The 27,168-nt window shown below is 43.4% G+C and overlaps 1 protein-coding gene across 1 annotated transcript in view; it reads left to right on the plus strand.

Moving 5' to 3' along the window:
• IGFBPL1 (insulin like growth factor binding protein like 1) overlaps positions 1–23,402 on the plus strand; it is a 41,625-nt gene extending 18,223 nt beyond the window's left edge. Inside the window, exons 2-4 of the mRNA XM_029585450.1 lie at positions 15,159–15,268; positions 17,962–18,078; positions 23,253–23,402. Of these exons, the coding sequence (XP_029441310.1) occupies positions 15,159–15,268; positions 17,962–18,078; positions 23,253–23,402 (377 nt within the window). The remainder of the gene's footprint in view (positions 1–15,158; positions 15,269–17,961; positions 18,079–23,252) is intronic.
• Positions 23,403–27,168: the final 3,766 nt, after the last annotated feature.

Genomic DNA, 27,168 nt, shown 5'->3' on the forward strand with positions numbered 1-27,168 from the left:
ACGACTGTTGCTCCGTAGGTGCGCCGTGCACCGACTTTTGCGCCATAGATGCGCCGTGCACCATCCTTTGCGCCATAGATGCGCCATGCACCGACCTTTGCGCCGTGGCTGCCCCGTGTGCCACCTTCTGAGCTGTGGGTACAGCTTGCGCCGGCTATACTTCATGCACCGATTCATGCTTCTTAGATGTGATCAGTTTCAACAACGCACCGTGCTGCGATACATGCATTCGAGACGTGCCGTGCGTCGCTCCGTGAGATTTTTTAATCGGCAGTTGAGCTGTCGATATATCCCCGGCTTCTATAGATAGTACCCTTGCCAGAGCCCTGGCTTCTTTGAAGGGCTATAAGGGTGTGCAAGACCCTGGCCCGGTACTAATCGGAAGTCGATTTTCTGATGGGCCCAAAGACGAAACCCGTTTTGAATGGGCCTTACCCTTCTTCGCCGGTCCCAGCGAAGAGTGTACGGACGATGGTGGGGCCGCATTTTCTGTCCGTAGATGATCCATTTTTGCTGCCCGGTGTCGTTGGGCCCATGGTGACATTCTTCCGCAGTCATGGCACGACGCTTGGTCGTGATCCGGGCCTAAGATAGCAATAATTATGTCCATCTGTTATGGACACAATTTTTTCACATTGACAATATTTAAACCCAGAAGGCTTCGGAGCCATCTGGGAAAAAATTTTGAAGAAAAACTGCGAAGAAATTCGGCGAAAAAATTTCCTGTCAGGAAAAAAGTGAAGAGGAAACTAACCACGCATGCGATTGGCTCGCGGAAAAAAAAGAAACTGAAGAGGTAAGGGAATCGCGTGGGAACACGACCGCGCAGCCGCACAGAGTCAAAAACCTCTGTGCTTAACTGAGGAAACTCCGCCTACTCGGGATCGCGACGCTCTCCAATACAGCATGGATAATTCAGCCCTGCTATCAATGGGAAACCTTAACATAGTGATGGTTTTCTAGGGAAGAGAATAATGGGCAAGTTTGCAAAGGCTCAGGGTATATGTAAGTGCCAAAACCAGGTGGGCCAGCAGGTTCACTTTAATAGTCAATCTCACGCTCATGTCCAGAGAAGATGAAGACAGGGCAGAGACAGATAGAAATGTCAGAGCTCGGTCCAGGAAGGAAGTCCAGAAGAAATTTTTTTAAAAGGGTGCATAGAAGGGCAACTAAAAGGATGAAGGGAACAGAACAGCTTCCTTATGAAGAAAGACTAAATAGGTTACGAATATTAAGCCTGGAGAAGAGAAGTTTGATACGATAGAGGTTTATAAAATTATATGTGGAGTGGAATAAGTTAATAGGGAATTTATGTATTTAGTACATTTCTATTCAACCTATTCAAATAAACTTTACAAGGCAGATTCCAAAATTTGATAGATAGCATCAGTGTAAACATACAACATAGGCGATATAATAAAATGATAAAATTAATATAATGGTGATTTATCTTTTCAAATAGTATGAGGACTAGGGTGCACTTCATGAAATTAACTGATATGAATCAGATTTACTTTCCTCTAACAGGTGCTCTCCGAGGATAGCAGGATGTCGGCCTCATACATGGGTGACATCATTGGAAGGAGCCCAGCATGGAAAACTTAAGTCAAAGTTTCTAGAACTTTGATTGAGATTCATTGAGCATGCTCATGCTTGATATATATCATGTGTCCACATGAAGAAAACTCATGTAGTGGAAATCCAACTCCGTGGAGAGGCAGGCGGGTTTCATGAGGACTGACATTCTGCTGTCCTTGGAGTATACCTGTTACTAGTAAACAACTCTACTTTCTCCAAGGACAAACAGTATGGCAGTCCTCATACATGGGTGAATCCCTAGCTACTGGCTGCCCTCCCAACATAAAAGGGGACTAACAAAACACCAAAATAAGTGCCAACAGGCATAACAACAACTAATTTTGTTGGTAACAGGAAGGGGTTAGCCTGAACAAAAATGGGCCCTAAGCAGGAATAGAGTTGTGTTCTAATCCTCAAACAAATTCCAAAAGACAGATTGGCCAAACCTGCTGTCATGTTGGACATCCCTATCCAAACAATAATGCAATGTGAATGTTTGGAGAGATCTCTACATCGCAGCTAAGCAGATCTCCTCCAAGGGAACTATTCACAAGTGGGCCACCAATGGCACCATGGCTTGAACAGAGTGAGCCTTGACATGGTCCCCAAGATGCAATCTCACTTGGGCATAACAGAAGCAGATGCAGTCTGCCAATCAACTGGCAACATCTGCTTGGCAACAGCGATGCTCAACTTATTCCTATTAAAATAAACAAAAAGTTGGGTGGACTGTCTATGGGCTTTTGTCTGCTCCAGATAGAAGGGTAAGGCTCTTTTGCAGTCCAAACTGTGCAGGGCCTGTTTACCTTGGTGCAAATGGGGTCTGGGAAAAAACGTTGGCAGGACGATGGACTGGTTAAGATGAAAGTCCAACACCACCTTAGGCAGGAACTTAGGGTGCGTATGTAGGACCACCATGAAAAAAATTAGTGTAAGGTGGATAAGTCACTAAGGCCTGGAGCTCTCTGACCCTGCATGCTGAAGTGACCACCATTAGGTCAGGTACTTCAGGTCATAGGAGCACAGCAGCTCAAAGGGAGCTTTCATTAGCTGAGCTAACACCACATTGAGGTCTTAAGATACAGTGGAAGCCTTAGGGGAGGCTTCAATTGAAGCAATCCCCACATGAAACATCAACTATGAGCTGTATAGAGATGGGCATACCATCTACACCATGGTGATAGAGTTCATCTAGGTGCGATTGGCACCTAACGGAGTTGGTCTTCAAACCAGCTTCCAATAGGTATAGAAGGTAATCAAGCAGTTTTTGTTGGGAGCAAAAGAAAGGATCTAGGGCCTTTCGCTCACACCACACTGAAAAATCTCCTCCACTTCAGTCCATAAGACTTTTTAGTGGAAGGCTTTCTGGAAGCCACTAGGACCTGAAACACATACTCTGAGAGATCGAGTGGTAGCCTTCACTGAGGAAGATATAAGAGATATACCCATGCCAGGCCCAGAAATGATATTCAAAGCTGATGATTCAGAGGAACTGAAACAAATCTCAGCATGCCTAGAAGATATAATAGGAAAATTAGTAAACTAGAGAGTAGCAAATCACCTGGACCAGATGGTATACATCCCAGAGTGCTGAAAGAACTGAAAAATGAAATTGGACCTGCTATTGGTAATTTGTAAACTATTATTAAAATTGTTTATGATACCTGAAGACAGGAGGGTTGCCAATGTAACGCCAATTTTTAAAAAGGGATCTAATGTGATCCAGGAAACTAGAGACCAGTGAATCTGACCAGGCAAAATGATTGAAACTATCATAAAGAATAAAATTACTGAACATATAGATAGGCATCGTTTAATGGGTCAAAGCCAACATGGATTAGGCCAAGGGAAGAATGGCTTCCCCAATCTACTACATTTTTTGAGGACATAAATAAATATGTGGATAAAGGTGAACCAGTTGATACTGTGTATCTGAATTTCCAGAAAGAATTTGACAAAGTCCCATATGAGAAACTTCTTAGGAAATTAAAAAATCATGGGATATGGGACAGCATCCTATTGTGAATTGCCAATAGATTAAAAGATAGAAAAGAGAGAGTAGGGCTAGATGGTACATTTTCTCAATGGAGAAAGGTGAACAGTGGAGTGCTCCAGGGATCTGTTCTGGGACCATTCCTTTTTAACAATTCATTTTTAAATGGGAATATCGAGTGAGGTGATCAAATTTTCCAATGATACAAAATTATTCAAAGTTGTTAAATCACAAGAGGATTGCAAGAAATTGCAAGAGGACATTGTAAAACTGTGAGACTGGGCATGCAAATGCAAATGAAATTTAATGTGGACAAGTGCAAAGTGACATACTTAGGGAAGAGTAACCCTTATAGCTACATAATGCAAGGTTCCATATTAGGAATCACCATTCAGGAAAAGAATCTAAGTGTCATCCTTGATAACGTTGAAATCTTCTGTTCAGTGTACAGCAGCAGCTAAGAAAGCAAATAGATTGCTAGGAATTATTAGTAATGCCTAGCATTGCTCCATGGTGCGACCTCATCTAAGTATTGTGTGCAGTACTATTTATTTATTTATTTATTTATAGATTTTTCTATACCGGGGTACGTAAATAACATCACCTCGGTTTACATTCAAACAGTAATTCAGCATTGCGCTTTACAATATAACAAGGTAACTAAACGAAAAACAATACAGTATATAACTTTATATTAATAGAATATCAGCAATATATGAGAGATTGTGGCAGTTAGGAAGAGTAGTTGAGGATTCAGATCATTGATAGTAGGCTTTTTTAAATAGCCAGGTTTTGAGGTTTTGTTTAAATTTTTTGTGACAGAGTTCCTGGCATAATTCAGAGGGCATGGTGTTCCATATTGTTGATCCAGCAATGATGAAAGATCGTTCTTTTGTACTAGAGAGTTTAGTCAGATTGGGTGCTGGGATATTTAGTTTGGCTAAATTCTGGAATCTCGTTGGGCGGGAAGACGTTTTGAATTGTAGTTGATCTGTAAACCAGAGCATTTCTCTGTTTTGAATGGCTTTGTGTATCAGCGACATAGATTTATAAATTATCCTGTAAGCCACAGGTAGCCAGTGCAAAGACTGAAGAGCTGGAGTGATGTGATCATGGCGGCTTGTGTCGGTGATAATGCGGGCAGCTGCATTTTGCAGCATTTGCAAAGGTTGAATGGTGGCTTTGGGTAGACCCAGTAACAGAGCATTGCAGTAATCAATCTTTGATAAAATAGTTGCTTGTAAAACTGTGCGGAAATCATATTGGTATAATAGAGATTTAATCCGTTTAAGCGTAAATAGCTTAAAGAAACCATTTTTTACCGTATCCGCGATGAATGTTTTAAACGTGAGATTGCTGTCAATGATGATACCAAGGCTGCGTACTTGTTGTGAAATAGTGGAGTTGTTTTGAGCAATATCAGAGTTGATCAGTATTGTATTTTTTGGAGGTGAAATTATGATAAGTTCAGTTTTATTGGTATTTATAGCCAATTGGTTGTCTGTGAGGATTGTTTTAATTTCTAATAAAGCTACCTTCCAGGTACTCAGTGCATTTGTGATTGTGCTGGTTATAGGTATGAGTATTTGAACATCATCTGCGTAGATGAAGTGTTGAAGACCCAATTTAGAGAGTAGCCGGCATAGCGGTGTAAGGTAAACATTGAACAATGTGGAGGAGAGAGAAGATCCTTGGGGGACTCCTTGAGAGAGGTTTCTTGGCTTGGATTCACTTCGTCCACATCTAACGCTGTATATTCTATTGCTCAGGAATGACTGAAACCATAGTAAAGCCGATCCCGAGATACCTATTTCAGATAGACGGGTAATAAGAGTGTTGTGGTTTACCGTGTCGAAAGCAACTGATATATCAAGAAGGGCGATGAGGTATGATTTGCCAGCATCTAAAGCTTTTAGTAGCACCTCAGAAAGTGATATCAAAAGTGTTTCCATGCTGTGGTACTTTCTGAACCCATATTGAGATGGAAAGAGCATTTGATGATCATCTAAATAATCAGTTAGTTGTTTGTTGATGACTCTTTCCATAATCTTTGAGAGGAAGGGAAGGTTTGATACTGGACGAAAGTTTGCTGGATCAGATGAATCTAGGTTAGATTTTTTTATCATTGGAGTAATGATAGCATGTTTAAGTATAGAAGGAACTATGCCTGTGGTGATGGATTTGTTAAGAATCTTTGCAATAGGTTTTGCTATTGTAGAACGTATTGTAAGAAGAGTCTTAGTAGGTAATATGTCAGTGGGGTGGAAAGCTGGTTTCATTTTCTTTAGAATTGACTCAACTTCAATACCAGTAGTAATCTCAAGATTAGATAGCTTTGTTTCAAATTTATCTTGAGTGGCTGATGTAGCTTGGTTGGTGTGTAAAGGAGCAGGAAATGAATTAAATCGCGTTAAAATAGAATGTATTTTGTTATAAAAGAATGTAGCTAGTTCCTCACATTTTGAATCATCATTGTTGTTTAGATTGTTGTGAGTTGGAGCAGTAACAAGGCTTTTGACATATTGGAAAAGTGCTTGAGGGTTGAATTGATATTGATGAATTCTGGAAGCATAAAATCTTTTTTGTTTTGTCGGTGGCTTGGCGATATTTGTGTAGTAATGATTTGAATTTTAATAAAGTCATGGAATTTTGGTTTCTGCGCCATTCTTTTTCTGTCTTACGTAGCTCCGTTTTCATAGCTTTAAGTTCGGGAGTATACCAAGGTTTTTTCCTTATTATTTTTTCGGAATTGATTTCCTTGGATTGAATAGGACAGAGTTTCTCTGCTATGTTACTAGTAATTTTAAACCAAGAAGAGGTAGCTGTTTCAGCGTCTGTGAGATCTAAATTTTTGAGATCTTCTGATATCATATTATAAATTTCATCTGTTTGACCTTGTTTTCGGAAGTAGATGGTTTTTTTGCTGTGAACATTAGATGGTAATTGTTTTATTGTACAGCAGGTGTCAATCCGAAAGTGGTCCGACCAAGGAATGGGAGTGCAGAGGGGAGGTTTTGTATCAATATGGGAGTTAGTAAACATGACATCAAGGGTATGACCAGCTTTATGAGTCGGGTTAGTCACAGCTTGTTGAAAGCCTAGAGCATTAAGAGAGGTCAGTAAAGTTTCACAGGCTGGGGTTAGAGGGATGCGATCAAGTGTAGGTTCAAATCCCCCAGAATAATTGTTGGGAGGTGAATATCAAGGTTTTTGATAATAAATTCAGTTAGTAGAGATGGGTTATTCTCAAGTATGCTGGGGGGGGGGGGAGTAGATCAGGCAAATTTGAAGATCCTTAGATTTGAAAAGGCCAGTCTCCATTTTGGAGGAAGGGGAAGTAGTTTGAACTGTAAGGTTAAATTTCTTTTTGGCAGCCAGGAGAATACCTCCACCTTTCTTTTTGATCCTTGGAATGGAGAAAACATTGTAAGTGTCAGTGGGAAGTTGATTTATTATGGCTGTGTCAGTGTCTTTTAGCCATGATTCAGTGATCGCACATATGTCTGGCTTTTCATCTGTGAGGATATTGTTTAGTAGGGTGATCTTTTTTAGAAGAGATTGTGTATTTAATAGAAGGATGGAGAAAGTTATTAGACCTAACATTTGAGTGATAGGTGCTACCATAATAGGTGTTAATGTTCTGGTTAATGAAGAGTGTTGGAGAAATCTAGCCGGTTTATAATTCACGTTGAAGTGTTTTATAGTGGGAATGTGGCGAGATAACATTTCTGATTGGTGCATTATTTAATGGTACTGAGTGAATAGGCGAGAAGTAGGGACAAGCTCTTTTATTGCTGTAGGTCCAGAGATTGAAAGACTTTAGACGAGCAGGAAGTCTTTGGTAGCAGCGTGGTCAGATAAGGAAAGCCACTGAAGAAAGGAGGAGAAGAAAAATAGTAGTCCTGAAGTTAGTCAGTAGGTTAGGGATTTGGGTCAAAGTGAAGCTTGCTGGAGTGTGTCTGTGGTTGAGAGAGGTCCGAGAGAAGCTTGCTGGAGTGTGTCTGTGGATGAAAGAGGTCCGAGTGAAGCTTGCTGGAGTGTGTCTGTGGTTGAGAGAGGTCAGAGAGAAGCTTGCTGGAGTGTGTCTGTGGATGAAAGAGGTCCGAGTGAAGCTTGCTGGAGTGTGTCTGTGGTTGAGAGAGGTCCGAGAGAAGCTTGCTGGAGTGTGTCTGTGGATGAAAGAGGTCCGAGTGAAGCTTGCTGGAGTGTGTCTATAGTTGAGAGGGTACCGAGTGACTGAGGAGGTGATATAACTGTGAAATTAGAGTTATGAGCCAAAAAAAAAAAGGATTTTTTTTCCTTTCCCTTTCCTCTCTTCCTTCCTTCCTTTAGTATATTTTGTTTAAATTCTTCACAAACTCAGTGGCTGCACGAAGGGGCGCACAAAGGGGCCAGCCCCTTTGTTGTGCTCCTTTGGCGCGCGACGCAGGCGCGCGGCACCAGCAGTTCAGGCAATTTAAGTAAAAATTCAGAGATTCAAATCTCCCTCTCTGCTTTTAATTGGCTACTAGTCACCACATCTAAAAAAAGATATAGCAGAATTAGAAAAGGTACAGAGAAAGGTAATCAAAATGATATAGATGCTGTGTTTAAAAAAAGGTTTAGTCAAGATACTGGAGAAAAGGTCCATAAACCATTATTAAGGTGGAGTTGCAGAAATCCACTTCTTATCCCTGGGATAAGCAGCTTAGAATCTATCTACCCTTTGGAATCCTGCCAGGAACTTGTAACCTAGATTGGCCGCTGTTGGAAACAGGATACTGGGCTTGATGAACTTTTGGTCTGACCCAGTATAGGAAATCTTATATTCTTATGTCCTTATGCAAGCTCAAGGTGGGTTATGATGACTCCTGGAGATATCCATCAAGGCAGCTGGGAGAAGTATGCATATGAACTGCAACCTCCCCTGCACCCCAGTATTCTGGTGCTAGGATTTTTTTTTTTTTTAGATTTTTTTATATTCTGCTTTTCAGCACTTCAAAGTGGATTACATTCAGGTATTGTGGGGAGCTTACAATCTAACCCCTAGGTTCATCAAAATGTGTTATTAACGCATTAATAACAAGGGGCATGTTAGGAACATTTTAGACTTACTGCAACATCTAGAGAAAGAGACTGAAACTATCTACAAGGCCCTCATAGTAATGAAGTATTTATATCTCTATAGGAGGGCCATCTAATAGGTTGAGGTGAGGTGTTGGTGGTGGTTTAGGGGCCAGTTTCGCATGTAGAGTGAGATACGCGAACAGCACAGTTCACCTTGGTAAAGATTTGACATCATTTGGTGAGAGGAAAGTCTTCGAAAGATTAAATTTCTACTATGTTCTCTCACCCTAGCTTGAGTTGTATTGTGCTGTTCGCACATCTCACTCTACATGCGAAACTGGCCCCTAAACCCTAAACCACCACCAACACCTCACCTTGACCTATTAGATGACCCTCCTATAGGGATATAAATAGGTGCACACTGTGAGACCCTCCCTAGAGGTTCTCTCTCTCTCTCTCCCCCCAGCCCAGAAATGGCCAAAATGCAATTCTAAAAATTTATCACAAATTGCATTATGGCCATTTCAGGCATATCACTCAGCCTAACGACAGGAAAAAAAGGTGTAGTTATTTCCGGCATTAAAGCTGTGCAATATTGTCCTGCCCATACTCCTCCCTGATCCCGCCCCTCCAAAAAATTTGCATTCACGCCATGCATTATTGTTCTTAACGCATGCATTATGTTGTGATCACCATAATGCGTTTTGATGAAATACCCTATAAGTTTGTACCTGAGGCAATGGAGGGTAAAATGACTTGCCCAAGGTCACAAGAAGCAACATTGGGACTTGAGCGCTGGTCTCCTCAGATCATAACCCACTGCTCTAAACCACTTGGCTATTCCTCTACTACTTACAGTAGGATCTATTGTAGGAACAGATGAATGCCCAGAGACAGTAAAATCATTTTTCCTGCTAATGAGGTTAATTGGTAGTAGGTAAGAAGAAAAATATGTATATCAGGAGAGTAATTTTCCAAGAGCTTTCCGCAGATGAAGTAGTTCCTTAATCAACAGAAATGTCAATTTAGAAAATTATGCAACTGATATGCATATAAGGTTATGTGCATACACACTATATGTGCATACTTTCACATGCATGGGGGACACTCCAGGGTATGGAGTCTAAACAGGGTTGGGACTTTTATACATACTTTTTAGTTTTAAAATTATGCACATACATTATTTCTGCAAAATGACATGCACCAACTAGCAGATGTATTTGTGTGTGTCTGTAGTTTTGCCAGGATAATTTTAAAGCAGATTTATGTTCATATATCCGCTTTGAAAATTTGTATAACTTATGTACATATTTGCCAGCTAACTTATGCACAGTCTTACAAAATTACCTCCATAAAAATCAAATTGTGCTTAAATATTATTATGATCTGTGCCTTCCTCAGACATTGAGTAGCTATTTAAGTCAGGAATTTTGAACTGTGCAAAGTAGGATTGAATATTACATGTATGCCCTTATGTGGTTAACTTGCAATTGCATTCCTGGGTCCATGATTGATCTGGCAGGAGCCCCCTCAGGTGAGTTCCATCAGTTGTTGGATACTTGGCACCTGGTACTTCTACCCGGGGAAGAAGGTGTTAGTGGGTAGGTATTTCCTTCCTTTCATATCTGGAAAACACAAAAAACAAATGAGTACATACAAGCTTTATTAAAATACATGACTATAAAAGATATCAAACTGCACATTTAACTACTTAGGAGTATTAGTTTCCACAATATATCACCATATAGAAAAGAAAGAACCTCTTGTGTTCCCTTTGATCCAATACAATTACCCTCCCCATTATTCCCTTCTCACCATAACTCAAAGCTCACCCATGTGAAGAACTTGGCTGGTGAGTACTGCCATTATGGAGGGGGGATCCTATTGCATTCACTGCTGTTGACATCACCTCAGCTCCATCTCTGCTCTGATGTTGGGTCCATGCCATCTTGGAGGACCAACTCCGCCTCCCACTCTGCTGCAGGGTCCATACCCTCTTGAAAACCCAACTCAACCTCCTGATAAGTCACTGGGATCCACACCCTCCTGGGTGACTCAACTCTACTTTCCAATCAGCCACTGGGGTCTGCCTCCTTCTGGAACCTAACACCTCCTCCCCATTAACCTCTGAGATCAACATCCTTGTGGACACTCATCACCCCCTCTGCAAAGCCCACATCCTGAGGCTTCTTTCTTCCTCATTGGGAAGAGCTTCTGTGTTTATAGCTTCTGTTGTTTATATAGATTCTGTTAGCAGGACAATATTGCACAGCTTTAACGCCGGAAATAACTACACCTTTTTCCTGTCGTTAGGCTGAGTGATATGCCTGAAATGGCCATAATGCAATTTATGATACATTTTTAGAATTGCATTTTGGCCATCTAACTTTATGTTATTTAAATGTTTAGGTCTCTTTTAAACCAAAACCACGCACTACCATAAGCATTTCCAACTCTTCTAGGTTTTTTTCTACTTTGAAAACCAGATACCCAAGTATTTTGACTCCCCTTAACAGTCAGGGTGAGGATCTGTTTATTTGCTAATTCTGTCTTTCAATACATTTCCAGCACAAATTCCTCCTCTGGCTACAGTTTATGATTTAGGACTTTGCCATTAGTTGTTTGGAAGGTGTAATTCAATAGTAAGAGTCAGGGGCTGTCATGTGCAAATCCTCTAATCTGGAACTTTGACTCATACCTATATCATAGGGGTCCCATAACCTTTTCAGCCTTGTGTGGCAGCTCGTGTTACACTCCTGCTTCCTGCTGCAGTTCATTTCAATGGGACACAGTTTCATAACACACAAGACAAGTTTTTTAAAACTTCCAATGCAATAAGCTAATGGTATGCTAATGATCAGAAGTTAGAAAATGCACAAAAAAAAAACTAACACAGAAAATGCATGCAAAGAAATGGCTTAGTACACAGAAAAACATAAGTAAAATGTCTAGCATTAAGACAGCAAGAATTAAACCGGTACACCTGCCTATATTTGGAAGTAATAGTTAATGCCTTCATTTACTTGGAATTTCCATGTGTGAGATCTAAGCAGCACATATAGCACATACAAAACACTGTGCACCATACATAAGTTAATACATAACGAACATGCAGACTGGTTAAATACAGCCCTCCGTGTACACATCCCTAACAGAAACCTAAGGTCAGCAAACAAAGCACTCCTAACTATTCCATCAGTCAAAACTGCAAGACTAACACAGGTACGAGAGAGAGTATAATCACTGTCAGGACCCATACTATGGAACTCCATGCCCCTAGATTTAAGATTACAAAGAGACAGCAAAACCTTTAGAAAAAGTTTAAAAACCTGGCTCTTTAAACAAGCTTTTCAGAAAGAGATGGGAGAATAGAAACCAGGGACAGGCAAAGCACGAGCAATATAACACCCATACACACTGCTGTATTCATTAAGTGTGTAGTTTTTAAAGGATAAGTCACAATTTTAAAGTTAATTCTGTATTCATAACCGAGATAGAGACATGGACATGATTAATTACATTTAACATTGTTGATCACTAACTATGTTACCGAACCTTATGGCACTTTTGTAAACGGACAAATTAGAGTATCATTACTTTTATGTGCCTCGATGTAAACCGTTGTGACGGTCACCTCCAAACGTCGGTATAGAAAAGATTTAAAATAAATAAATATAGCTGTACACACACAGTTTTTGTACACAAAACCCCTTGCTACATCAGGAATAAATTTTGCACTTAAATAAAACATGTATAACAACACAGGGTAAAACTGTGCACCTTACTGAGTGTGCCTTATTATATCAAGGTCAAAGTCAGCATGCTCTCTCTCTCTCTCCCTACCTTCAATTCAGGGGCAGGTAGAGAAAGAACATACTGACATTAAATTAAATTGAACTACAATAGGAAAAGGCAGTGTAACACAGCTACCAGCCCTGTAAAGCCAGAGCAAGAATGAACAGATTATCAGACCCCTGCTGTGAAGGCAATTACACCTTATTGAAGAGGTTTGAGTCAGAGTTTAGCAGGTCAATCCAGTAACGAGCGGTAGGAAGAGCTGCGTTAGAGCCCGGCGCACCCGCGGTTGCCGCACGCACAGTGCAGCTCACCTACTGCTCAATCCTGTATGTAAATAGCTTGCTAATGCAAGCTGCGTCTAAGAAGCATCCGTGAAGCGTTAGGCCCGCGCAACCCATTTTACTGTATAGAGCGCTTTACAGCGCCTATACAGTAACCTGGGTGCGTGGGCCTAACGCTTCACAGACACGCTGGTATCTGTCATTTCAAATGTCACTTCCTGGTACCTGTCATTTGAAATGACAGGTACCAGGAAGTGGTACAAATGTCACTTCCTGGTACCTGTCATTTGAAATGACAGGTACCAGGAAGTGGACAGTTCTCCGACGCTCGGGATTGTCAGCCCTTTCTCCCCTCCTCCCAAAGCAACAAAAGCGAAAAAAAAGTTGCAAGAGACAGAGGGGAGAGAGGACGGGCAATCCTACGCTCGGGATGGCCAGTCCCTCTCCCCTCCTCCTGAGGCAAGACGCGAAAAGCAGCCTTGCTCCGGGAGGAGGGGAGAGAGGACTGGCAGTGTGAAGCGACCAAGCGACTTACTTTTTTTTGCAGCCCTCCGGAGGAGACGGCCATCAGCAGAAACGGATCGCTGCTCCCGGCGAAGATGGACGCCTGCACGGGGGAAAGCGGCCCCTGTGCGTGCAATTGGCCGCTCAGGACTGGGGCTGCCCCGGAGACTGGCACCCATGGACGCGGCCAGGGCAGGAGAGCGGGGGCTGGGGGAAAGTTTGCCGCCTACCCTTACCCCTGCCTCTAATGCAGGGGTAGGGGTAGGCGGTAAGTTAGCAGGTTAAACGCGCGGCAAAACGGCAAGGTAAAAAAGGGATAGTCGGGGCGCGCGTTACTGGATGGTAGGGAATAGCTAATTCGCTCGTTTACATGCAATATACATGCCGCGTGCGGAAGGGGTTGCCCGGGGATTTTAGGACGCGGTAGGAGTAGGTTAAAGGGGATTGGGGATGACAGGAAGGGCTAACACGGCCGGAAAGTGAGTAGAACGCGGGTTAGGAGCGGGGTAAACGCGGCCGCACTTTACTGGATAGACCTGTAGGTTAGTTAGAGGATTTGGATATGACAACCCCCTGATTTACTTCTCAATTACAGTGAAATATCACATCACAAATAAATATTGACAATGTCCTAGATTGTAGAATTTTGATTAAAAGAGGATGCGTGTTAGAAATGTATTGAAAGACACTCTTATGAAACAAACAGATCCTCACTCTGGGCATTTGATTGAAAGACCAGCAGGAAAAAGTACTATGTAGTGTGGGGGAACTTGGCCTCTTTTATATAATCTTGTCTTTGCTTTGGTTTTATGGCTGAGTTTCTTCTAGGTAAAAGCACATGCTTGGCTAAAGACTGGAGATGGAAAAAAGGAGTAGCCTATACAAAACAGTAATTATGTGAAGAATAAAATAAAAAAAAGCTTGCTGGGCAGACTGGATTGACCACTTGGGTCTTTTCCTGATGAAATCTATTAAGCTATTATGGATTTTAGTTGAGTTGGAGTCTTTAACAGTTATAATCAATGAACAATGAGCCTAGTTAAGTGGAAAACCTAAGCAGTGGAGATCCTTCATACTAAGGAAAAAAGCATCAGGATACTGGCTGGACAGAGGTGGAACCCCCAAGAAACCATGGATATCATTAACTGATTGGAAGGTGCAGATGCCCCAGAAGGGTGCAGACCCAGTAATGGATTGGAAGATGAAGTCAAGTCCCCCAAAAGGATGCAGACACCAGCAGCAGATCAGAAGTTGGAGTAGGATCTCCCAGTAGGGCATGGACCCCAGCGGCAGATCGGGAGGTGGAATTTGGTCTCTCAATAGTATGGACCCAGCAGTAGAGTGGTGGAGTAGGGAAGATGGTAGCAACAGTCAGAATTCAACTGATTCCCCCCCCCCCCCCCCCCCCGACTCCCCACTTTTGACCTGCAGTACCCCCTGGCCTAGTTGCATTTCTTCACATGGTGGAAAGAGGAAAAAGGGAGGGAAACTGTATTGGGTTAAAAGAAACACTATATGGTGGCACCTTGAGCAAATCAATATCCGCAAGTAGCTAAATGTGCTGGTTAATATCTTGTAGAAATATATATACAGTCACATAATGTAATAAACCTTATAAATACTGCCAGCCCTGTTTACAGTCCCATCTGTTCTTTGGGTTTTCCTAGGCGTAAGGGAGGGAAATCCCATCCACTAGCATCTTCTTCCCCACATGTAGGCACCAGGCACCAAGCACACATGAACCAACAGAGCCCGCTCAAATGGGAGGCTCCTGTCTGATTAGTCCTGGACCAAAGAACACCACCACAAGGTAATTGGGCATGGGGACATTAGACTCATAAATGCATTCTCCATGGACACACAATATTAAAATTAAAGGCTCTTTTTAAAACAATGCAGCACACAGGATCAGATTTTGCTGTGGAATACATTAATATTTTTGTTTGTCTTTTTTTCAGCGCCTGTGTTTAATGTAATACCCAAAAAGATTCACAATGTTACTGGTACCCAAGTGTATCTGTCATGTGAGGTGAAAGCCATCCCCACCCCTGTCATCACATGGAGGAAGGTATGCTAAAGTCAGTGTGTGCATGTTCTGTAATTTATTTTTCTGCCCTTTAACACTTTTTCCCAAAGAGCTCATTTCCTGCAATGCTGGCCTGCAGGTGGTGTTTGACCTCTTCCTGTAGTTCAAGCAGAGGCTTTGTTTGCTGCTTTGACTGAGAGTGGCTTTAAGCAGTATATACATCCAAGCAGCCCTGAGTGCATGTAACACTGGCACACCCTGCAGTGCCATTGGCTAGAAAGCTGATTGCTAATACTGTGTGCTCTGACTGGCTCAGGAGACAGAGATCTCTGGAATTCTCCAGTCTCCGCTGGGAGTTCAGAGGGAGCAATTTCTGCGCTGAGGCCCTGTTCAGCTCCTGTGGACAGCCTTTTCCTGACCTCCCCAGGCACTATTTATTTTTTATTTATTTATTTTTATATACCGACATTCGATCCGAGATATCACCAGTTTACAGCAAATGACTGGAACAAAATAAGGCATAGGCGTCTTATTTTTTACAGAATAACTTAGTAGCCGTACAAACATTCTTATGTACCGTATTTTCCGGTGTATAAGACGACTGGGCATATAAGACGACCCCCAACTTTTCCAGTTAAAATATAGAGTTTGGGATATACTCGCCGTATAAGACTACCCTTCTGTGTCACTACATAACCATACTTATGTGGTACCCAGTATACAACAACCAGCCAATCACGGCAAGCGATGTACCTTACCGGCGATTAACTCGTGTCCTCCATCGAACACGCTGCTCCTCATCTGCCCTCTCCCTCCAGGCTTCATGTCGTGATGTACTGGGCCTGTCACAATCCGTCGCCTCTGCAGGGACACAAACATAATCCGCAGGAAAAACCATCTGCCCACAACCCAACCCACCCCTTTTGCTTTGAAACAGGATGTCCTCGCCCGAGAATACCCCCTGCAGTACCGGTGCATCCCCACCCAATTTTATCCCATTCCCCCAGACCCTGTGGCACAGGCAGCGCCCATGCTGCCAGCGTCCCACACTGTCCAGCCCCCAAAGCCCGTGCTCCCACCACCCCCACAGTCCCTCCTGGGTTCTCGAACAAGCCCGCAGGTCAGCCTGCTAGAGGGGTCGCTGGGCCTGCCTCGTGCAAGGGCCCTTCCTCTTCCCCCACTACCCGTGCTGTCCCCGCATAGGATAACTCCGCCGAGTACATTCTCGCCCCTGGGCCCACCGTCCTGTCGACCCCGTAACACTTTTTCACTCCCACAATCTGTCCCGTGCCCCCCCACACCACCTAACCATCCCTCCTCCCATCAGGTGCATGACGAGCAACGACCCTACCAACCCTGCAGCCCCTAGCCTGGGAAACGGATGACCCCCATCCTTGACGGCTGGGATGAGCAATCAGGACCTTACCCCTCACTGGGCCTCCACTGGACCTGAGAGCCTCACTCTGCCGGGCCGCCGAATGCACGGGCCTGTCTCTGGAGGGAGCCAGGGCTGAGCTTGGCTTGGCCCCAGGCCTGGAGGAAGCTGGCAATTCCCTGCCCGAGGCGTTAAGGGACAGGTCCAGGGGTTGGAAGGTCTCTTCGCAGTCCGGGGGAAAAGGGGAGAACCATGAAAAAGGCGCAGCTTCTGGGCCGCTCTCTCCAGAGCTGGCCCCAGTGTAGGCCCGGCCCGATTCACTTGCCTGATCATCAGCCGCTGCAGATGCCAGGACCATTGCCCCCTTCTCCAGCACTCTCCGCTGATGACTACCAGCATGGGGAACACTTGCGGCACAGCCAGGCCTGATTGCAAGCTCCCTACCTCGCCGGAGCATGTCTGACACGCTAACCTACGCCGAAGCACCAGAGACTGCTGGGGATAATGGGATGGGCTTTATCTTTTATTATTAATTTTTTTATTTTAAACAAACTGCGACCTGTCACCAAAGCTGAGAACAGTGAGCCCGCCTGCTAAAACCCACGAAAGCCCGCGCACCCTACCACCTCTGCAGCCAACCCAAGCAATGAGCCTGCAGCAGTCCCAGCGCCAGTAAGTAACTGGCTCAGCCAATCAGGCACCCCGGTTTGAATACAGGACCCCTCCGGACATTGACTCCCCCTTTTCCATACCAGGATTCCATGCAATTCTCACCCCCACACACTCCCCCCCCCCTTCTTTCCCAGTTCCTCGCGCCCTCTACCCGTGTTATGTTCTTCGGTGCAGGACATACCTGCACCGCCGATTCTATAAAATTGTTAATTATTAAAAAAAAGAAATAAATTGCTTTTGTGACTAGTGCTGGGTGGGGGAGTGGAAGGAGGAACAAAAAAGGGGGTAGGTTAATCATAACTGTAATTATGTCCTGGTGTGCATAAGAGTTAAATGTGCGCCATTGTTTGTTTGATGTGTTTTTGCTTACCACAAAATTATTTCAAATAAAAATATAATGTCCAATTATGTGCTTTTTCACGATTGTTCTGGGAGGAATGAGAGTGGGAATCATGATTGCAGAGTTTATTTATTTAACTATCTGGGGTGGGGGTGGGTGAAGAGGCACAAGGCTGAAGGTTCGCCTAGGGTGCCTAATTCCCTTGCACTAGCCCTGCAGATCCCTAACATTGTTTATTTGCAGTAATATTTAAAATTCGGTCCTGTGATTGGTGGCTGATGTGAAGCCAGGACAGCTGCTAAACTTTGATTAATCATTTAAACATTGTTATGTTCTTAATTTATGAAGGTTACTGAGTCTCCCAAAGGAAGTAAACTTCTGGAGGAGCTGCCTGGAGACAGAGTGAATGTAGCCATCCAAGTCCGTGGAGGACCTTCTAAACATGAAAGCACAGGCTGGGTTTTGGTAAGATTCCCTGTTATACTTACTGCAACCTCTTAAATATGGATTAAAGTGTTCTACTGCCACCAGCTCCATTTAGCGTGCATCCTAGATGTCCAAGAAACTTGGGAAATCTTTGGGCATCAACGCATGATTTTGACAGAGTACTCTGCATAGACAGCTCTCAGAAAATACACCTGTCTTGCAAAAGTTACACAAAACTAGGAACAAAATAAAACCACAACAGTTTAAAACAAACGAAAGCGCAATTCTGCACTTTTTTTTTTAAGCCTCAAAGTATGTCTCACATAGGTATCTCAGTATTTTGGATCCGGTACTTAATAGAATGTGAACTCAACATTCTATCCAATCATTATCAAGTCCAAACAAGTACAGATACTAATTTTTGAAACTTATATCTGCCCCATGTGTCTTTACAAAGTGCCTGGTCATGGTGGGAGCGTACCTCTGCAGGCTGGGAGTGCATGTTTTCCCCTACCTGGACGATTGGCTGGTCAAGATCTCCTCTCAGACAGGGGCAGATTGGTCTTTGCACTTGACCATCCAGGTATTGGAGTCACTAGGGTTTGTCATCAACTACCCAAAGTCCCATCTCAGCCAATCACCTCAATTGGACTTCATAGGAGCCCTGATAGACACTGCTCAGGTGCCGTGCTCCAGGGCGGTCACCTTGGCGTCCATAGTGGAGATGCTTCAAAAGAGCCAGCAGGTGTCAGCTCAGTACATGTTGAGGCTGTTGGGCCACATGGCTGCAACCGTCCATGTTACTCCTTTGGCACGTTTACACATGCGCAAAGCCCAGTGGACCTTGGGGTCACAGTGGCACCAGGCCACCCAGGACCTCCAGGCTCGCATCCGCATCACTCCATCTCTCTGGGACTCCCTGTTCTGGTGGTGGGTTCTCTCAAATTTGGAACAGGGAATATCTTTCCAAACTCCCTCTACCCAAATTGTCCTCACTACGGATGCATCAAACCTGGGGTGGGGTGTTCATGTTGACGGGCTCCACACCCAAGGTCTGTGGTCCACCTAGGAAGCACAATGTTAAATTAACTTCCTGGAGCTCCGGGCAATTAGGTATGCTGTATGGGCTTTCAGAAATCGGCTGTCCAACAAAATTATCCTAAACCAAACCAATTGTTGCACCCGTCAGTCGCAGGCGTCTGCGACCTTTGCTGCTCACCTCCTTTCTCTATTCAGTTCCGAGCCTGGGAAGGATGGCGGCCTCTGCTTCCACACGCCGACCCTCATGGCATGCCCTGGACAGCATGGGCGTTCCCGGCAGCCATCTTACATCCAGGGTTACCTAAGGCACGCACGCGAGACTGCCCTCTTCTTAAATTGTCATGGCAGGAACCTGAGGGGTAGAACCCAACTTTACTGTCTAGGGCCCATTGTGGGGTTCAGGCTATCTTTCCCTCTGTTCCAATAGCACTGTGGTTGTTGTGCCTGCTGGCACCTGGTTGGTGCATGTTGGTCCCCTTTTTTCTGTTGGGGAGCAGCCTGTAGCTAGGGATTCACCCATGTGTGAGGACTACCATCCTGCTTGTCCTAGGAGAAACCTAGGAGAAAGCAGAGTTGCTTATATGACCAGGTGTTCTTCGAGGACAGCAGGTTGTTAGTCCTCACGAAACCCACCTGCCACTCTGCGGAGTTGGGTTTCTCCTATTTTTAATTTTATTTTTTATTGTAATTCTATGTTACAAGACTGAAGAGGAACCCCGAGTGGTTGTGTGGTAAAGGGCATGCTAGGCATGCTTAGTATGCCTAGTCAAAGTTCTAGAAACTTTGACATAAGTTTTCCATGCTGGGCTCCATCTGATGAAGTCACCCATGTCCTAGGAGAATACTTGTTACAGGTAAGCAACTCTGTTGTCTTGGTTACTGATGTAGGGAATGAGGACCTGAAAGCCCTTAAACCAGAGGGTCCTATTAGTTCCCAAGCCTTTAGGTTCTAGCCGGGATAATTTTAATGTCTACAGGACAGGAACATGTTTTATTTGAGAGTGCAGGATTCAAGTAAACCTTCCATCTGTGTTTTTAATTTGTGGATATTTTCTACTGTTTATATGAAGCATATCAGTCACTTCGACATTCCTATGGATGAGGTCATACAACTACCTTCCCTTATCTAAATTGTAAATTGATGCCTCATGGCCAGAGAGGCTGAAGAGGGTTCTAACAATGATCCAGTGAAGGAAAGGTTATCTCATCCCCAGAAATGCCTGGTCAGCATTTCCATAGCAGAGATTAGCTTTCTGGTCCACTGTACTATCTGATCAACCAAGACTTAGTAAGTAAGAACCCTGACACCCGGATGGGATTTTCCATCCCTGAGAACCCGATGGGTAACTTGCACGGAGCGGCAGTTACAACCCTAAAAGAAACCATGCTAGGCAGACTGGATGGATCATGTGTCTTTTTCTGCTAAAAGAACAGCGTTTAAGAAATATAAAGGATCCCAAAGATAGGAGCACAAAGAAGAATATCTGGTAGAACTGAGGGAGACAAAGAAAGTAATCAAGACGGCAAAAAGTCAAGCAGAAGAAAGGATTGCCAAAGAGATAAAGAGAGGTGACAAAACATTTTTCAGATACATCAGAGAAAGGAGAAAAGTTCAAAGTGGTATAGTGAAATTGAAAGGCGAAAAGTATCAATGTGTGGAGAGAGATGAAGAAATGGCAGAATATTAAACAAATACTACAGTTCGGTGTTCACTAAAGAGGACCCTGGAGAAGGTCCATCGCTAGTTAATAAGAAACTGGAGGGGAGTGGAGTAGATGTAACTCCGTTTACAGTAGAGAATGTATGGGAAGAGCTGGGGAAACTGAAAGTGGAAAAAGCCATGGGGCCTGATGAGGTTCATCCCAGGATACTGAGGGAGCTCAGAGATGTGCTGGCTGGTCCGCTGTATGACCTGTTCAATAGATCCCTAGAAACAGGAGTGGTGCTGAGTGATTGGAGAAGAGCGGTGATGGTCCCACTTCACAAGAGTGGGAGCAGAGAGGAGGCTGGAAACTACAGGCCGGTTAGCCTCACCCCGGTGGTGGGAAAAGTAATGGAGTCGCTGCTGAAAGAAAGAATAGTGAACTATCTACAGTCTGGAGAATTGCTGGACCAGAGGCAGCATGGATTCACCAGAGGAAGATCCTGTCAGACAAATCTGATTGATCTTTTTGAATGGGTGACTAAAGAACTGGATCAAGGAAGAGTGCTTGATGTCATCTACTTGGATTTCAGCAAAGCTTTTGATATGGTCCCGCACAGGAGGTTGGTGAATAAAATGAGAAGCTTAGGAGTGAGTGCCGAGGTGGTGGCCTGGATTGCAAACTGGTTGATGGACAGAAGACAGTGTGTGATAGTAAATGAAACTTATTCTGAAGAGAGAGCGGTGTTAAACGGAGTACTGCAAGGATCGGTGTTGGGACCGGTCCTGTTCAATATCTATGTGAACGACATAGCAGATGAGATAGAAGGTAAGGTTTGTCTTTTTGCGGATGACACTAAGATCTGCAACAGAGTGGACACGCCGGAAGGAGTGGAGAGAATGAGACCGGATTTAAGGAAACTGGAAGAGTGGTCGAAGATATGGCAGCTGAGATTCAATGCCAAGAAGTGCAGAGTCATGCATATGGGGTGTGGAAATCCGAAAGAACTGTATTCGATGGGGGGTGAAGGGCTGATGTGCACGGAGCAGGAGAGAGACCTTGGGGTGATAGTGTCTAACGATCTGAAGTCGGGGAAACAATGTGACAAGGCGATAGCTAAAGCCAGAAGAATGCTGGGCTGCATAGAGAGAGGAATATCGAGTAAGAAAAGGGAAGTGATTATCCCCTTGTACAGGTCCTTGGTGAGGCCTCACCTGGAGTATTGTGCTCAATTCTGGAGACCGTATCTCCGAAGGGACAGAGACATGATGGAGGCGGTCCAGAGAAGGGCGACCAAAAAGGTGGATGGTCTTCATCGAATGACTTATGAGGAGAGATTGAAGAATCTAAATATATACACCCTGGAGGAAAGGAAGAGCAGAGGTGAAATGATACAGACTTTCAGATACTTGAAAGGTTTTAATGATCCAAAGACAACGACATACCTTTTCCGTTGGAAAAAAATCAGCAAAACCAGGGGTCACGATTTGGTTCTGAGTCTTCCATGGAGGAAGACTCAGAACCAATGTCAGGAAGTATTTCTTCACGGAGAGGGTGGTGGATACCTGGAATGCCCTTCCGGAGGAAGTGGTGAAGACAAAAATTGTGAAGGACTTCAAAGGGGTGTGGGATAAACACTGTGGATCCATAAAGTCTAGAGGATGTGAATGAAGAGAGGTTGGCTTACGGGAATGTCGGCTACTACCTGGAGATAATACCCTTATTCAATAAACATACACATGGTTAATACGATTCCAACATTGCTCTATGCTTCAATGGCAAGAGGAAATGTGGAAAAAAGGATTTGCATTCACAAAAAAGTGGGGAGTAGCTTGCATGTTACGGCGGTTACTACCCCAACCCAAATAAGCCGGATACTTCACTTTCAATGCATATCCAGCTTCAACGGCAGGGGGGGTGAAGAAAAGATGATTTATATTCAGACAACAACCAACAAGGACTGAATTACATAGTCTGGGTAAACAAATAAGCATGGGTGTAGCTTGCTTGTTACGACGATTATTACCCCGAATCAATTAAGCCTGATACTTCATTTTCAATGCATATCCAGCATAGCTCTCTGCTACAACGCAGGGGGAATGAAGATAAGTGTATTTATATTCAGACAGCAACCAAGGACTGAATTGCACAGGCTGGGTAAACAAATAAGAGTGGGAGTAGCTTGCTTATTGCGGCAATTACCACCCCTAACCAATTAAGCTAGATACTTCACTTAGATGCAGTTCCAGCACTGCTCTCTACATTAATGGCGGGGATGGAAGGGAAATAGAACCAAAATGTTACTAAGGGCCAAGAGTAACAGATAAGTAATGATAAAAAAAAAAACAAGTGTGAAAGCTTGCTGGGCAGACTGGATGGCCCGTTTGGTCTTCTTCTGCCATCATTTCTATGTCTCTCTATATATTTATGTTCCTATGTTACTCTGAGAAAGTGCTATTGATGGTATCTACGAATGTTTCCAAAGGACTCAGCTGCCATGCTGCCTCTTCATTTTCACTTTTTCCTTAGATTAACCCTCTAATGAAAGAAGATGAAGGTATTTACCAGTGTCATGCCACCAATATGGTTGGAGAAGCACATGCTGATGGAATGATTAAAGTGACAGAGCAGAGCAAGACCCAAAGAACTAGCGACAAAGCATTGGATGGCGAAATGTAATTAGGTAATGTGAAAACACTAAACTCTATACACATTGGCACAAAAATTAAATAACCTACATAGAATACCTACTTACTGAGATAGACTCAAGAAGGCAGGTAGAACAAGGCAGTGTAGTCTATAAAAGTAACATAAGTTGTAGCAAACCTTTGGCAGACTAGAAAAATTTGGATTCAAATGAAGGTTGTGTTGAATGCGCCTTACTTTTCTTGTATGCTGATTGATTAAAAATACAACCAGGCCAATATTAGTTTGATTTTCAAAGGTTTCAATGAATGGGGTGTGTAAAAGACAGAGTTTCTGAGGTGGTGGACATTTGTGCTGGCAGTAAACACTTCATGCCAGGCACAAAATGGCTTTGCAGTGCTTCCAGTGGTGCTGCAAGCATTAGTCCTGGATTGTTTTAGTGTTAAATAGCTCTAACACTGTCCACCTTTGCCTTGAATTTTGAATTTTTTTTTTCATTTAAAGTCTTATTGAGAAATCTCTGAGTTTACAGCAAACAAAAACCATTAGAAATATCATAACAAAAACTCTATGCTCATATTATTACTGAACAACAACCCAACCCCTCAGGATACCCATCCTCTTAATAATACCCAGTCCCTATATACTCAACCAAGTATCAAAACAAAGGAGTCAATAAACAAATATATGAATGCACACCATATGCGTAACAGACTTAAAAGGGAATTACACCACCCCCTTCCCGCATAATAATAACCAGTCTTCATAAGGCTTCCAAATTCAGTGAAAGCGCCCAAGCGATTGATTACAAATCGCCGTCAGATGCTCCATATGATATACTCCTCGAAGTCTAATCTTAACAGAAGATAAGGTAGGGATTTCAGGGAAATGACAACTGCACTCTATCTCCCCCCTTTCAGCCAACAAAATTTGCATTAAAAGTTTATATTCCATGCTGGAAAGCAATTGATTTGAAATTCCCAACAAAAACAATTTGGGCTCTATAGTTACTTTTCCGCCCTGTCAAAGAATGAAGGAAGGATGCAGTTTCCCTCCATCTCTCTTGCACCCGGGGACAACCCCACCATAGATGGAAAAAGGTACCTGGTGCCCCACAACCTCTTCATCAAATGTCAGAGAGTGCAGGGAACAGCCTGTGAAGTTTAACCAGTTTAAAATACCACCTATATAAAATATATAATGAGGAAACTGAACATTTCCTTATAGCTAGATAACACTGTTTCCACTACTCCTCTTCCAAGGGGCCACCCAAGTCACATACCCACCCCTCTAATATGAGCAAGCTTGCTCTTTAAATCTGCATTAAGTAGACGATATAATTTGGAAATAGGTCATCGAAGGGGGTCAGCTTGATCACAGAGTCCGTCAAAAAATGTCTTACCCTGCCTCAGGGCCGAGATTATACCCTTCTGGTTCACAAAATGCATCAATTAAATTAAAGCAAATTGATCCCGCCCACTTATAGAATAGGCATCCTTAATCAACTGGATGGGAAGTACCCCATGACCACCCCAAACTTGCTACAAACGAGTTAGACCCACCGCTGCCCATTAGAACACAAGGCAGGGTCTAAACTACGATCACTCTCCTCATCCACACCGTCATAGCAAGGGGCATCCTACCTGCCCAACTCTCTCTCTATTCCAACCCAAGGTGGAATCCACTTGGTTCTATGCCAATCTAAAACAGCCCGCAACTGGGATGCCACATAATACCATCTCAGATTTGGTACCTCTAACCCCCCCCCCCCCCCCTCATCTTATCTAAATAAAGGGTTCTTCTTGCCACCCTTGGTGGTCTGTGTTTCCAAATAAAACTCGTTTTTTCTGCCATAGCTGTATAATCTTATTTGTTTATTTATTTATTTATTTATTTAAAAGTATTTATATACAGTTTTTCAAAGCAAGGGTTTTTTTTTGTCAAAACGGTTTACAAAGTAAAAATAAAAGATAAAATTAAAATAAAATGGAATTAAAATAAAGTTAAAAATACAAAAACTGGTATATACCTAAAAGGTAACAAAAATCTAATTAATAATGGAGCCGGGCCATAATTCATTTTATAATCATGGGGAAGGAAAGGGTAAGGGGGGGGGGGGGTTTGAAATGGAGAAAAGAAATAAAAATAAACCTGTGGAAACAGGGGAGGGGGTGCTGGGTTGTAGAGTGTTGTTGGTTAGAGGCAGAGTGGTGTGGAGGGATGTTGAATGCTATTTGAAATAGATATGTTTTTAATGATTTCTTAAATTGTTGAGAATTGGATAGTAGATGAAGTGGATTGGGTATAGAGTTCCAGAGAGAGGGTCCTGCTACCGAAAAGGCCCTTTTTCTGGCCTTTTTTTATGTTTTTTTCTTATGTTCTTATGTGGAAGAGTTTATCCGTTGTCCACCCTGGAGACCCGTGCCATGTCCGATTATATTCAGGACAATATTCAGAAGGGCTTTATCTGATGGTCCACGTCCCCAGCTGGGGCCGGCTTCTTCTTTGTCAGCAAAAAAGATGGGGCTTTGCGTCCTTGTATTGACTTCCGTGAGTTGAATGCGATTACCATTAAGGACCAATACCCGTTGCCCCTGATAGCCGAGCTCTTCGACCAGTTACAGGGAGCCAGGGTTTTCTCGAAATTAGACCTTCAAGGAGCCTACAATCTGATCAGGATTCGAGAGGGTGATGAGTGGAAGACGGCTTTTAATACCAGGGATGGCCATTATGAACATAAGAACATAAGAACATAAGAAAATGCCATACTGGGTCAGACCAAGGGTCCATCAAGCCCAGCATCCTGTTTCCAACAGTGGCCAATCCAGGCCATAAGAACCTGGCAAGTACCCAAAAACTAAGTCTATTCCATGTAACCATTGCTAATGGCAGTGGCTATTCTGTAAGTGAACTTAATAGCAGGTAATGGACTTCTCCTCCAAGAACTTATCCAATCCTTTTTTTTTTTTTTTATGAATACCTTCCAAGTCACCAAGGAGATGCAGAGATATCAAGTCAGTCCCAAACTTCCAAATTTTGTATACACAAATGTTTAATTCATTAAATCGGCAACTCCATTGCTTAAGAGACACAAGAGTTTTTCAACACGCGGTCCCCCGACACGGACCCGTGTTTCGCCAAAAGCGGCTGTGTCGGGAGGGGAACAGTAATTTCTTTGCGGTATTCAAAGCTACGAATAAACAAAAACAAAAACTTGATTTAGAACATGAGGGATCTGGTATATAACAGAGGATCCCATAATTCTTAACAATTTAAATACATAATGCAACTGTAATATACAACAAAAGTAATATACTATATTACTTAATCCACGGAACGGACAAAGAGCTCCTAGCCATTATGCTTGCATTCGATGAGTGGCGACAGTGGTTGGAAGGAGCACAACACCATATAACAGTCTACACTGATCATAAGAACTTGGTGTATCTCCAGCAAGCCCACTGTCTGAACCCGTGCCAAACTCGCTGGGTGCTCTTTTTCACACGTTTTGAATTTGAACTCTGATATCGACTAGCTAACAAGAACATTAAGGCAGATGCCTTATCCTGATCTTTCTACGCTGAAGACACAGATGAGCCTATTCAGCACATCATAGACCAGGCTCGCATCATCCTCTCTGTTACACTTACTGTCCCACCTAGTAAAACTGTGCTGCTGAAGAGGCTTCGTAGCAAGGTCTTAGCCTGGGCTCATGATTCCCAGTCGGCTGGACATCCAGGACAAGCCCGGACCCAACTCTTCTCCAAGCATTATTGGTGGCCCGAGATGCGCAAAGACA

The sequence above is a fragment of the Rhinatrema bivittatum genome, chromosome 1, assembly GCF_901001135.1.
Source record: "Rhinatrema bivittatum chromosome 1, aRhiBiv1.1, whole genome shotgun sequence".
NCBI classification, from domain to species: Eukaryota; Metazoa; Chordata; class Amphibia; order Gymnophiona; family Rhinatrematidae; genus Rhinatrema; species Rhinatrema bivittatum.